This window comes from Dissoconium aciculare (assembly GCF_010015565.1).
Source record: "Dissoconium aciculare CBS 342.82 unplaced genomic scaffold K489scaffold_4, whole genome shotgun sequence".
NCBI classification, from domain to species: Eukaryota; Fungi; Ascomycota; class Dothideomycetes; order Mycosphaerellales; family Dissoconiaceae; genus Dissoconium; species Dissoconium aciculare.
The window spans coordinates 50178-63233 of record NW_022984954.1 but is presented as its reverse complement, the minus strand read 5'-3'; the positions used below and the strand labels follow the sequence as shown (position 1 = coordinate 63233).

At 51.0% G+C, this 13056-nt stretch overlaps 4 protein-coding genes across 4 annotated transcripts; 1 reads left to right on the top strand and 3 right to left on the bottom strand.

Moving 5' to 3' along the window:
- Nucleotides 1–1985: 1985 nt before the first annotated feature.
- K489DRAFT_306317 (heterokaryon incompatibility) lies at nt 1986–2435 on the top strand (the record flags this gene model as incomplete). Its single annotated transcript, XM_033600564.1, has 1 exon — nt 1986–2435. A coding segment is annotated over one exon (450 nt), but the record flags the coding sequence as incomplete, so codon positions are not given.
- Nucleotides 2436–4672: 2237 nt separating this feature from the next.
- Nucleotides 4673–6259, bottom strand: K489DRAFT_169468 (uncharacterized protein). Its single transcript, XM_033599359.1, has 3 exons — nt 5708–6259; nt 5085–5617; nt 4673–5031 (listed from the first exon to the last, which is right to left on the bottom strand). The coding sequence occupies exons 1-3, from the start codon at nt 6000–6002 to the stop codon at nt 4771–4773; spliced, it is 1089 nt and encodes a 362-aa protein (XP_033460970.1). The 5' UTR covers nt 6003–6259; the 3' UTR covers nt 4673–4770.
- A 1321-nt stretch (nt 6260–7580) lies between these two features.
- On the bottom strand, nt 7581–8707 carry K489DRAFT_368874 (uncharacterized protein; the record flags this gene model as incomplete). Its single annotated transcript, XM_033602983.1, has 3 exons — nt 7581–7853; nt 7899–8218; nt 8404–8707. The coding sequence occupies 3 exons, from the start codon at nt 8705–8707 to the stop codon at nt 7581–7583; spliced, it is 897 nt and encodes a 298-aa protein (XP_033460969.1).
- A 1495-nt stretch (nt 8708–10202) lies between these two features.
- K489DRAFT_300759 (uncharacterized protein) lies at nt 10203–11285 on the bottom strand (the record flags this gene model as incomplete). The annotated part of the gene is made up of 3 exons (XM_033600412.1): nt 10203–10483; nt 10532–10681; nt 10793–11285. Coding segments are annotated over 3 exons (924 nt in total), but the record flags the coding sequence as incomplete, so codon positions are not given.
- Between the last annotated feature and the right edge of the window lie 1771 nt (nt 11286–13056).

Here is a 13056-nt window from a genome sequence, read left to right as displayed (position 1 = left end):
CTAGCCTTCTCTTAATCAATGTGGCCTGCTGATCCACCTCTTGGGTAGTCTTTGGAGTCTTTGTACACCAGGAGCCCTGTGAAGCTGCGCTGAGAGGTGATGAAAATGATGGGTCAAGCCTTGATAACACATCCTCAGGGTTGAATGGATACAGGCCAGAGCCTCTGAACCCTGCCTGGATGTTCTGAGGTGTGATTGATTCAAAGTATGCAGCTTTGAATGCATCCATAAAGGTGCTTTTGTTGATATGAAAGATATGGTTGCGGATCAGGTGCTGAGTCTGTTTTGAGAAGGCCTGCTTCAGAGGGCCAAAGCAGGCAACATCAAGAGGCTGGAGTATATGAGATGAGTGAGGAGGCATCCAGAGAAGGACAATATTGTTCTTTATGCAGAAAGAGGTGAACTCTGGTGTTGTATGGCTCCCATGATTGTCCAGGATCAACAATCTTTTGCTGCCAATAGTCTTCATTCTTGTATGATTTTCAAAGTGTTGGATCCATTGCAAGCCAATCTCATCACTTGTCCAGCCTTGAGGGCTTGCTGTAAACATCCATGTCTGAGGAAAGTCTTCTCCAAGCCATGAATAGTTGATAGTCTTGCCTTTGAAGATGAGGAGTGGTGGTATGGCTGAACCATCCGCACAGGCTCCTTGGATGACTGTGATCCATTCAGTGCCTGAAGGCTTGACTTGCTTTGGCCTACCAGTCCTTTCAAATGATGTGACTACTCTAGAAGTTGAGATCTGGCCTAATTGAAAGCCTGTCTTATCAAAGTTGTACATGTCTTGTGGTAAGATGCCATGCTTGTTGATAGTGTTCTTCACAAGCTCAAACCAAGCCTCAATCACTGCCGGAGTTTCATAGAGCCTTCTCTGGCATTCATAGGTCCTTCCAGATTTCATTATTAGCGAGGGATTGCGCTGAATGAACCTGCTAGGCCAATGCCGGCCAACTTCAGGTTTTCCCTTAGCTTTGCAGATGGAATTGGCTATAGATCGTATAATATCAAGGGTAGGAGATAGCCCTTGAGAATCCTGCTTCAATATGTCCTTAAGAAGGACGCCCTCCTCGATCAGAGTAAGACTGCTATTCTGTGGCATGTAGTCCTCTCTACTAGGCATTCCTTGCAATCTGCGACGTAGTGTTGATCTTGGGATATTGTACATTTTTGCAGCGGCTGACACGGAGTCAATAGCATCTGATTTGAGAGCTGATATTGCAAGGAGTATACTCCCTTCGTTTGAGCTCATTTGGACGCGTTTTGATGGAGCCATCACGCGTTGAAGTTGTTGTTGTGGTTAATACGGAAATTGGTGGCCACGCCCTGGGGGTGGCCACGCCCTGGTGCTTGGCGTTAGTGTGTCTTAATTTAGATAAGGTGGTCACACTGGTATGGCTAAGAAAGTAGAGGTGACATTAGCTCGTTGTATTGAGCTATTGGAGTGCTCCGTCTGATTCAACTAATTCGTGTGCCCTTTTGCATTGCTTCGGATGACTCGATGCAAGGCTGAGAGTCTCAAGCGGACTCTTCTACCTTCAGCACTATATCCATATCCACCGATGTCATCATATCCTATCTCGACAGAATGCAATGGAAATTGCTGGAGCTGTGGACAATGCCGTTTTCGAAGGTGGGGAAGCCTTGCTGCGTGCTGTCCCTGCAGGCGCTGCGCCTCAAACAAGAGCTTCAGTTCACCGGTCTGCTGGCTCAAGACCCACGACGGTGAACGTTGAGTCGCACACTCCGGATCGTGGGAGTCATACCAAATGATGTGAGACGTCTAAACCTGTATTCGTCAACACATTCGTATTCGTCTCTGCTGTCGACAGATGAATGTCGATCTATTAGCCATGGCAGCTACCAGTGGACCTAACAGTGCGAGCGTTCTTGATGTGTTGTCACCTCGAGAGCGCAAGATTCGATTACTCAAGTTGCTTCCGGGACAGGAAAGTTCTCAGATTCGCTGCGAATTGTATGTCGTTGACCTGGACAGCAAACCAAAATTCACAGCCTTATCATATGCCTGGGGAAATCCTCCTGAGGGCTGCACAGTTTCCGTAAATCGTTATGAAGTCAAGATACGCAAGAATCTATGGCGGTTTCTTCGCCAGGCACGAGGATCACCGCAAGCATTGTTTGAATACATCTGGATCGATGCGCTTTGTGTTGATCAATCTAACGCCGCGGAGCGAAGACATCAGGTCGCGTTAATGGGTGAAATCTTCGCTGCCGCCGAGCGGGTCATTGCTTGGATCGGTCCTGCACACGGCGGCAGTGATTCAGCCCTTGAAAGCATTCGCCTTGCTTCACCTCAATGGACAGCCCGGAAGTCAGCCGCGAGAAAATGGAGTTCTCCTGAAGCATCCGCAATTCGTGCCATCTGCGTGAGAAGATACTGGAAGCGACTGTGGATCTTTCAAGAATTGCTCCTAGCTCGGGAAGCTGTAATAATGTGTGGATCACGATGTATATCAATACAATCCTTCAAGACTTTTCTCCTTGCCATCTCAGCTTGCAGTTTTTCTCAACATGCTGCGGAGCAGCACGAACTTCGGAGTGTTCGTGAAAGCCCGGCTTTGAAGATCATGCAGCACGTCGCACGGCCACGAGCGGAATATTCATCAATATACGATCTCATGCTGGCTACCCGGGAACTCCAATGCTCTGACATACGAGACCGGGTGTTTGCAGTGCTTAGCGTGAACAAGTGCCCGTCAAGGACGCTCTTTGCCGACTACGGGAAGTCTATACCTCATCTGATCAACGACGTACTCCGAGATCATCATACTTTTCAAGCACCAGCAGGCCTTGATGCGATCAATGAGCAAGGTCGAGAGCTGGCTAAGATCATGAAAATCGATCCTCGAGAAGTTTTTGCTGTGTGTGACAGCGACTTGCGTTGGAACCCGCAAAAACCTGCACCTGAATTCGTGCCCCATAGTATCCATGCAGCTATGGACGTTGGGCTGACAGCGGAGCCGAGCAGTGACCTTGAGAGCTCGACTGAAGGTCCAGTGTACGACGCAGAAGCTGAAAACCATTTTTATGGGAGAGGACTACACGGGATATGGGTCACGGTCACATGGGCAGCATATTGGCAACATGATATCGTGATAGACCTTATGTTCAGCCAAAAGATAATTGATTTGCCGACCTGCTTCTTGGAGGCGATCAAGATGGATCATTACGCAGTCATAACAGCTCTCTTGGACTTGAAAAATAGCGGCTGGCGTCAGCATGTCAATCTACCGATCTGGGAGTCAGCTAACGCCCTCCAGTGGGCGGTACATGAAAACCGTTTGAGAATCGCAGAGCTGCTCATCCAGGCCGGCGCCGATGTTAATTTATGCGGTTCGCAACATTGTGCTCCGAATTTGAGCTTTGCAGATATCGACTTCGCAATCGGATTCGCAAACAGCTCTGCGCTTCATCTTGCAGTGATTGGCGGATCGGTCGACCTCGTGACTTTGCTTCTGAATCACGGCGCTTTGATACAATTGGAACACCCGTTTCCTGATCCTGAACTTCGTTTCGAACTGAATGCTTTGGAAGTTGCGCTGGTACAGGGCCGCGCTGATATAGTACAACTTTTGATCGATGCAAAGGACAACCAGAACCAGTACCTGGTTAGAAGAGTCCTAATTCCGGACTCACTTGCAAGGCTCCTGTACATTGCCGTGATCAACCAGACAACCGCTGGTGTTCTGCAGTTGCTTGAAGAAATTGATAATTTATCCTTGGGCCAATTTGTCGATCTAAAGACATGGTGCCTAGCGTCTGCAGTGGAATACGGTGATTCGACAATTGTGAAACTCCTGTTAGACTTCGGCGCATCACCAGATGCCCGAACACAATCCAATGCCGCAGCGCTACAATTGGCATTACGCGACAGTAAAGAAGCTATCGCAACACTCTTAGTGGAGCATGGCGCCCAGGTGAACATAGCTGATGTTGGAAAATGGGGAACTCCGCTTTGCGTGGCCGTACAATCTGGCTCCGAGAAGATGATGCAGTTGCTGCTCCAGCATGGTGCTGACGTCAATGCCAGAACGAATGGCGATGATGGTCCTGTAGCATTGGTCGAAGCGATCACCCTTGGCTCTGAGCCAATGGCACGACTCTTGATCAAGAATGGTGCTGACGTGAACAAAAGTTACATTGACCCCGACTTGGAAGACCCATTCTCCACCCCGCTGGGTAAGGCAGTCGAGTTGATCCTGCCTTCGATGATGAGAATGCTGCTTGGTTCCGGTGCTAAAGCGCGCTGCTGGCATCTATCAACATTGATTCGATCGGCATACGGCGTCAATTTCAATAGCGAATCATTGGAAGCTTCAAGATTGTTGTCAGATAACGGGGTCAGGGCTTCTCTTCACAATCAAGCCATGTTTATCGAATTGGCGAAAGCGCAGAACGCGAAACGCCTTCAGAATAATGCCAATTTTGAGCTCTTTCGAGAATGCCTCAAGATCAGGCAGAGTGTTCTCGCAGTCGCGTGTGAATATAAATATTCCCCGTGGAACAACCGCGCGCTCCAAACTTCGGGTTCATCTCGGTGCCAAGCGGTAGCTTGAGATCAGAGGAAGCATCTGAACATCGAGGCCTCCGGGAATCAGGGCTTCTGCTAGACAGCAAGGGATCATTTCGGAAGCGAACGCCATGTTTCCTGCAACTGATATGGATTTAGGTGCCGTCATACGCCTCTCAGGGCAAGTCCGGCCTCCTTTGATGCCCGAGGAAGTCCTTTCTGAGATCATGCGAAGGCAACTCCTATTTCCCACAATGCGATGGCATCTCATGGATCTGTCGCGCTGAGTCCGCCTCCACGGGCGCCATAGCTCTGGTGATCGCCGCTGGTGATTTCTCGGTCCTTGACATGGGATATGCTTCATCATAATTCGGCGCAGGCTCGTAGCCCACTCCCCGTTGTCGGAAATCGATGGGTCCAGAGCCGTCTTTTCGTAGGAGGCCTTGGAGAGAATGTACGCGCCAGAAAAGAACGGCGAGGATGATGAGAAAGAAAGTGCCGACCTGGGAGGCACGGGTCAGATGTTTGAAACATTGATCTCAATGGGCAGACTTACTGCTACGCCAACACCAATCCCTATTTGGGTGCCCGAGGTCATCCCATTCGTTGCTCCCGGTGCAGCGGATGTTGCAGCTGCTGAAGCGGCAATGGCTGCTGAGGCGGTGGCTGCTGATGGAATGGTTGTGAGTGTGGTTCCTGAGGTGGAAGTTGCAGGAGAAGGAGAAGGAGATGTTGTTGAAAGAGCCGTTGAAGCCGTTGAAGCGTTGGAAGATGTGGTGGCGGTGTTCGCTGAGGATGCTGCAGCCGTGGTGGTTGAGGCTGATAGAGAATTTGTCGAGGATGGTGATGTATTTGCTGATGTCGCGGCATTTGATGTGGGGGATGCGTTCGGGGATGATGCTGGAGCTACCGATGCGACAAATACGCCGCTATCCCAAGGGATGACTACAGCTTGAGGCAACTGGAAGAGTGCGCCCGTATCCTTACAACAACTTTGAGGGTCAACGAACGGAGCGTTAGAGACGTGACAGCAGTAGTTGGTCAATCCCGAATTACATGCCCAAATGGGAGCGACTTTGGCGACAGATTCTGTGGGAAGAGGAATTGATCAGTGACCAGAAATTTTCCAGAGCTACAGTGGCGTTGCACCGTTTCAGATTCGATGTGGGTTCCACGTACTTGATGTGCATTGTGTTTGGCAACCAGAGAAATCTGCATTTACGCATGCCGGGCTTGTGTAGAGATATGTGAACGGTGAACTTGTGTCTGGAAGATTGTTGCCCGCTGCTTGACAGACGCCGCTGGCTGTACACTTCTGATCATCGTTGCAGCAGAAATTCTGACCGGGACACTGTTTGTATCCGCTGCTTGCTGGGCTGCCATCTCGATTATAGCATGCCGCTCGCACAGCGAGGGTATGCAGTGCCAGGACCAACAGGCTTGGTAAAGATCGCGACATGTTGAACCGGGGCATGGCGACGCGCCAGTGGCACAATCATATACAATCGAGTGACTTGTGAATGGTGCAGGACGAGAGATGAGGTTGGCTGTGGAACGTTTGGTTGTTAGAGAAGGTGGACACCCCTCAGATGATCGTCACGGCCACTGACGTGCCCACCACGAGGACTCGGCAGCCAGGCAAAGGCTCCGAGGGCTCTGGACCTTTTAAAGGTCAGACGCTCGTGTTCAAGCGACCACGCCTGTTATCCCGACCGTTACGCTATCGACCTTTGTTGACCACTCGTCGACCATGTGTCAAGGGTAAATCAACGAATTAGCTGTATCTGGATTAGTGCTTACTATCATCACCCAAGGCATCCCGAGACTCGAGTCGCAACCAATCCTCCGAGCAAATCGTTGCAAGACGCTTGATCGCTGTGTCTGAAGATGTTGTCGACGGGGACCACAAATCCTCATACTACGTTTCGTGCGCTTCGAGCTTCAGTACATCTGTCGAGGACTTGACGGCGCATTAAAGCGCAAGCTGTTCAACACTCGCCTGCTTCGTCTCCTGTCTCGTGTAAGATATTAGCTCCACTTTTCAGGTCCTTCGCTCGTGCGCTAAATCTCACTTCATTTCTGCCGATGCTTTTGGTGCCAACGGCTGACTCCACACTTGTCGACCTCCGATCTTGGAAATCTGAATTCCCATAAATGGGTTTTGTCGCGTCAGGATAGGCAACACATAGCCGCATACGTGTCAGTGTTCGTGTCATGAAGTTTTAGATCAATCTTCGTTTGCCGAATGTCTGTGCGTGGGTGCGGCAAGGCTGTTCATGGAGGAATATCATCAATGACAGAGCGACGAAGCCATTGGCTCCTGGCGGAATTACGGTCCTTCCGCGTGGCTGAAATTTGGTGCAACATCGCGAAAGAGTCTCGCCGAATGTGAAGCTATTTGGTGCCATTTTTGAAATCATCTTGGCAGAGGGTTGGATTAGTGGTAACCACGAGGAAGTGGTATTTCTTGAACCTGATGCACTCCCTCATGTGCTAAAATATAGATCGCCCAAGCATGTAGCATATGCGATGGTCGGCATCGTCGGTATATACATGACTCGAGAATGCACGCTGCAGTACGAAGATCGTTCGGAATGTCCTTGCTATGGCGAGGTCTCTAAATACGTGCCGACGTTCGAGGTTATCATAGTCGGCTACAGTGCGATCGAAGGGCAGAATACTAACTTGCCAAGGTCAAGAAATCGCGAACTCATAGGTACCATCAAGGAATTTAAGTCAACAGACCTCCGAGATCTCTTCTGAATGTTCGTGGGCTGGCTGAGATCTTTTGAGGAAGGAGCCTGCATCGTGAAAGGGGTTCGACTCAGCCTCATATTGACCATGATCACCTCGAGCTTTCATGATAGGCCGTCAAAAGCTCCCGGGTCAGCTACTGCCGAAGCGGACAGGCCATGCTCATCCATTCCTAGATCCGATTTTGTCGAAGATATCGAACGGCAATGTCGCAATTTATCCCAGAATACCATAAAATATCATAAATTCATATCTAGCCCCTCGCTCAGAAAACCACCAAATCATCGCAAAAGCTCCATCATGGCAACTCTCCTGGTTGAGGTCCCGGCAACTCATGTACTCGCGCAAGTGGACCATCCACCTTAACAGGCGCAATCGCATGTCCCGTTATTGCAGCGGGCTTCTCCGCAGCCGGATTATTTACTGCCGCATAGTAATTCGGTGCAGGTTCGAAGCCAGACGCGCGCTGCTGTACCTCGCCATGGAGCTGTTTGTCCTTTCGGAGGAGGTTATGGAGAGCTTGCACGCGCCAGAAGAGGACTCCGATTATGATCAGGATCAGAACACCGGCCTGTGGGGGAGATGGCCATTAGTACCGAAGGCCGAGAAGACTCACGCGTGCGTGCGCGTAGAGGAACATGTACGGGGAGTGCTGACTGACGCCTACACCAATGCCGATGCCGATCTGGGTGCCCTGAGAGACGCCGCTTGCGGTGTCTGCTGCAATACTACTTGTGCTTGATGGACCCGAAACGAACGCGGTCGGCGTGCCCGAAATGGTCGTAGAGAGGGTTGAAGCGGCCGGTAAAGACGATACCGAGGATGCTGATGAGGTAGTGGTCGTGGTCTGGGGCAATCGTGACGAAAAAGTTGTGGCGGGCGAGACGGTGCTATTCCAAGGAATCACAATTGCTTGTGGCAGTTGGAATAAAGCACCTGCAGTCTTACAGCATCCCTGATTGATGTTGAGAGATCCCGAACCGAGGCAGCAGAAGTTGGTCAATTCCAAATTGCATGCCAAAGGTATGTATCGGAGTTTGTTGATGCTGACAAGCAGCATGGTCAACACTGACTCCACCGCGCGATGCTTAATTTGATGTCTCTCCCAGGCAACCACTTACGTGTTGTACATTGGGGCACGCAGCCCGAGAAGTCGGCGTTCGTACAAGTCGTTGTCTGGTACAAGTTGGTGAAGTTGGCACTGCTGCCATCGGCATAGTAGACTAGATCAGTCTTCGGAAGATGATTGCTGGTGTCCTGGCAAAGGCCATTACTTGTGCATGTATCTGTAGTTTTGCAGCAGTATGTTTGGCCTGGACAAGCTTGGTAGGCTGAACTTGCAAGAGTGCCGTCGCGATTGTAGCATGCGGCCAGAGATGATGCGACTGACGAGAGCACCAGCAGAATCGACAAAGGGGACAACATGATGACCCTGATGTCGCGACGTTGGAGAGGTCCGAAGAATGTCGCACACAATCAAAAGCTGACTGAGAGCGCTGGGACAGATGCAGACCATGCAACTACTTAGCACTCCTTCCTGAGGACAGTCCCGGATGGTTTTGGCGAGAAGAAATGAACAGAACGCAATGCGCCGGGCAGGAAGGTGCCCGCCGGTTCATGGTCCCGGAGCTGAACGCCTAGCCTATCGTCACGAGCACCGCAAGCAGTACAGTCCACGGGCATCCTTCTCGCCCGACCGGTGATGATCTCGCCGTTGATGCATCCTTGTCGGTACGACGATCGCACGCGGAAAGGGCCACACAGTGCGCTGGACACACCAATGAATGGTCACGCCAGGGACCCTCGAGCGAACTTGCATTTCGTCGCCAAAGCGGAATAGAGCGGCTTCCCTGGACGCTGGCTGGAGTCGTCTTGTGGAACTGGTGGCTGAGCTTTCTTCGGTATACATGGACAGTCATTTGCTGTCGGGGCTTTATTCTCATCAATCAATCAATTTTCTCGTCGCTGCAGCAGTGGTAGCTTTAAGCGATGGACTCTTGTCGCGAAACGTCGCGGCCTGGATGAATGAGCTCCGAACCCCGAGCGATACAGCCAGCAGTCTCTACGGCTCGTCCCACATACGTGGCTCGGGAAGTGCTCCACAGCCTGAGCGATTTCACACGTTCATCAATACAAATTTGTTGACATTCTACAGTCATATCGTGAAGCTCATATCTTCCAACATGTACCAGCCCGACTGAGCATGGCGTACCCTGTTCCGATTTGAAGTCAGCGTAGCAGCAGATGTACCAGGGCTTCGAACCAAGCGGAATATACTTGAGCGGAGATGTGGGGCGATGCATACGAGTGCCGAACGTCAAGGAACACGATTTTCCGACATGGCCGAAGAAAATGCGACAAAGACAAGCGGGATATAAAGCCGACCTGTCATTACGAGAGCGTCAATCAACAAGTGACGATTGGATGCCTTTCATCGAATGAGTACCAAGGACGGTTTCGTCCGTCGCAGCATCTCGTGCCAAGCATCCCAGAGACGCAGTCGCACCGACGCGATTCCCAGCCGACGGAACATGCCATCAGGATTCTTCGCAATCACGATGAAGATCATGTTCGTCGTCTCTGCGCCGTCATCGCATAGCAGCAGGGCATACAATACAGTGTCCTCATCCCCGGTCGCCTCATCCCATTCGATGAGATCGTCCGGTATAAAGACCTTCAAGGCAGGGTCATGACCACTAGACTCCTTCAGCCGGATCTCATATCGCTGATCCTCATCGTTGGAACCGTGCTCGATGTGACCTGTGATCGGAACCAATCTGCCAACGATCATCATCAATGTTTCTGCCGCCTCGACTTGGCCATGCATGACCTTTGACAGCAACACGCTCATCTCTGCGGTCGGCTTGCGTTTCCATTTCTTGTGGTAATTGATGTTGTTTTCGGGGAAATTGCAGCCATCGAAATTCACAGGTCCGTCCATCGATGCCCAGCTCCATGAGGGAAGACTTCGATTCTGCGTGCGCTGCGGTCTGACACCGGTCTCATCATCCTCGAGCGCGGACCAGAGCAGCGAGCTAGGAAGCATTTCCATCATGATGCCGTTAATGTAAGTATATCCGAGCAATCTCGCCACTTGGGTCCCAACACCCGCGATGGCGTATAATTTGTCTCGCTCGGGATAGGTCAGGTCCAATGCCGAATATTGCTGCATGATGACGTTCCAGAGGAAGAGTAGGTGAGCTCGCTTGTCGTCCCATGCGGTGTGTAATTTGACGCTGCCTGGTAGACATTGCGTTTCCCGGTACTTCTCCGTCGCCTTCGGATGCGAAGCTATCGGGGCCGCCTCAAATCTCCCGCAGGTATTGCAGGTCCACAATATTTGGCTGTCGGTGAAGTGTACCATTCGATTCGACAGCGTTCGTTCCTGCATGACCCACCCTCGTGAAAACAGAGGCGACTGGTCCAGGTCGGAGAGCGCATTTGTGGGGCTCTGGGAGTCAAAGACGAGGTGGGTCGGTCCGCCGGTTGATGGATTGCTTGGAAAGGTACTCCAGAGTGTTTTCAGCGGTGCTCTAGAAGGAAAGCAACCATGATAAGGATTGCCAGCACTGGCAGCGCCGATATTAATGGCGCCGTTGGCGTAGACGAGATGCATAAGTTTTGCTTCTTGCTCGAAATCAAGCCTGCTGAAATCATCGTCACCCTGAAATATGGTACAGCAATCAATCCAGATGTATTTCAGCCCGAGACTCAAAACTACTCTCATGGCATCCCGGAAGGAAGCTAGAAAGGTAGCGATCGGGATGCCATTCCGAAATTGGGCCAAAGTACTCTTGTTCAACACTTTGAATGGCTCTTTTCCCCAACAATGGCTGAGCGTTGCGTATGGTCCAGTGGGACGCTCCTCATCGCAGATTATGAGTCTCGCATAGTCATTGTCGAGGTGTAAAAGCCGGGTCGGGTACCAATCCCGAGAGACTGGCTCACACTCTTTGTGATTCTGTACACAATCTTCGAACCACGCCTTGACAAGATCCAAACAGGCAGGATCTCCCGAGAATGACTGCTGCGAAGACTGGTATGAAAGCCGATCGATCGAATTCAATCCTTCACATCGGGCAATTTCCAAGGCGGCGGAAAAGGGAGTGGGTCCTTCAAGACCGAGCTCGTCATCGGTCTCGCCGGCTCTGGATCGAAATGTGTATCGAATGGGTAAGTAATCAGGAGTGAGCTGCATTGTCAACTCATACCACGCAGATGGGACCGTAATCACAGCGTCCCAGATTGATGCGCAAATCGTACATCCCGATTCGGCGGCGATTTGGAGCTCGCGCTGGGATTTGTGATGGGGCCCAAATATTGATTCGGGCGCCAAGTAATAGGACGGCTCGAATTTTTCATCGCCCAGGAGTCCATAGCAGAGTATAGTAGCATAGGCGATACGGTCTTGATGATGGAAACAGTAGTTGAGAAATCGCTCGCACGCAAGACACACTGTGGGTGGAGTCCGCTGCTCGCTTGATTCGCTGTTCCTAGTCCCTTGTAAATAACTTTGGCCTCCTGCTGCAATATCCCGATGCGTTGAAAAGGGCTCCGTGGACATCGTGTCCAGAGTCATCGCTTCCTCAGCACAAAAACTCGATACCGGGCGAATCGCAGAGCAGCGAGTGTACTGTTCTCAGAGGCAGATGTGCAGAACAATGATGACTGGCCATGGCCTCCGGGCCGGGCTTACGACAATATCCAATAGAAGCCGAAGAGGTTTGAAGGATTCATCTTGAGAGAGACACCCTTGACGTCGCGGCGCGGGCTCTTTGTAGCAATGATGAGCGGGCCAATAACATCGCAGGCGTCCACGGGTATGGAGCAGATGTGGAGTGGTTATAGCCAACTCCGATGGAGAGTGAAATCTGTCTTACAGATATTACACGCATCCAACACAGAGGGAAAAGAGTAATAATCATTGGAGATGTGCGTTCCAATCTCAAGTGATGAAGGGACCTAGGCACCTACACATGCGGTCAATCTTCTCCAGGTGTAAAGGAGTTTTAGATGACTAATCGGTGATGAGTAATCGTCCCTGACTGGCTACAGTCAACCTCAGAACTCTACAACCATTTCTCGTGAACATTCCGTTTCGACGACTCTGTGAGGCCGCCGGAAGACACGTAATTTATTGCAATGATTTTGCAGAATGCGCTTGTTGAAGGATCGCGTTCGACTTCAGCGCAAATATAAGTCACATACTCGCCGAGGTGCATCTCGCTTGGATGTCCGAAGGACATCTTGGCATTGCAGCAGCGACTCACGTAGCTCAAAAGGCGCCAGATAGATCTGTGGGACGTACATATCCGACCGCTGGAGTCCACACAAAGCTTTTGGGCAGGCGTTGACAGTGCAGAAGCGGCTCTCGCAGAAAAAACACGATGGCGGAGAATGCCGCGAAGCCATTGCCGGCAAATTACTTCCGGTGAAGCTCGAGGACGATGTTGCTCACCTGTGTATTATCCGTGGTATCCGCTGTCATGAATCTTCCGGCTTGTCCGCCCAGATCGAAGGGCTATGCTCCTTGGACGGTCGAGAACTCTTTGTACGAGGATCCAATGCAATAATGAACAATGCAATCAAATAAATCACTGATGCGCCAGATCTGCTCAGAGATGAAATGCCGTACTGGATTTGTTATCCTACCTTCCCTAGCCGTTGAATCCTCGTACGACTGACGGAGCTGAGGCCGGCAATGCGACCACAGTGCGCTCGAGTCGCTATTGCCGTCGACTGTGTTGATTATCATCTGAAGATCATGGAAATGT

Bases quoted from the DNA above. Each gene is read 5' to 3' on its own strand.
- K489DRAFT_169468 (XM_033599359.1), bottom strand. From the start codon at position 6,002: ATGCCCCGGTTCAACATGTCGCGATCTTTACCAAGCCTGTTGGTCCTG. The intron at 5,618-5,707 runs GTACGTGGAACC...CTCTTCCCACAG, and splicing joins CCAAACACAATGCACATCAA to AATCTGTCGCCAAAGTCGCT. The intron at 5,032-5,084 runs GTAAGTCTGCCC...CGTGCCTCCCAG, and splicing joins GGATTGGTGTTGGCGTAGCA to GTCGGCACTTTCTTTCTCAT.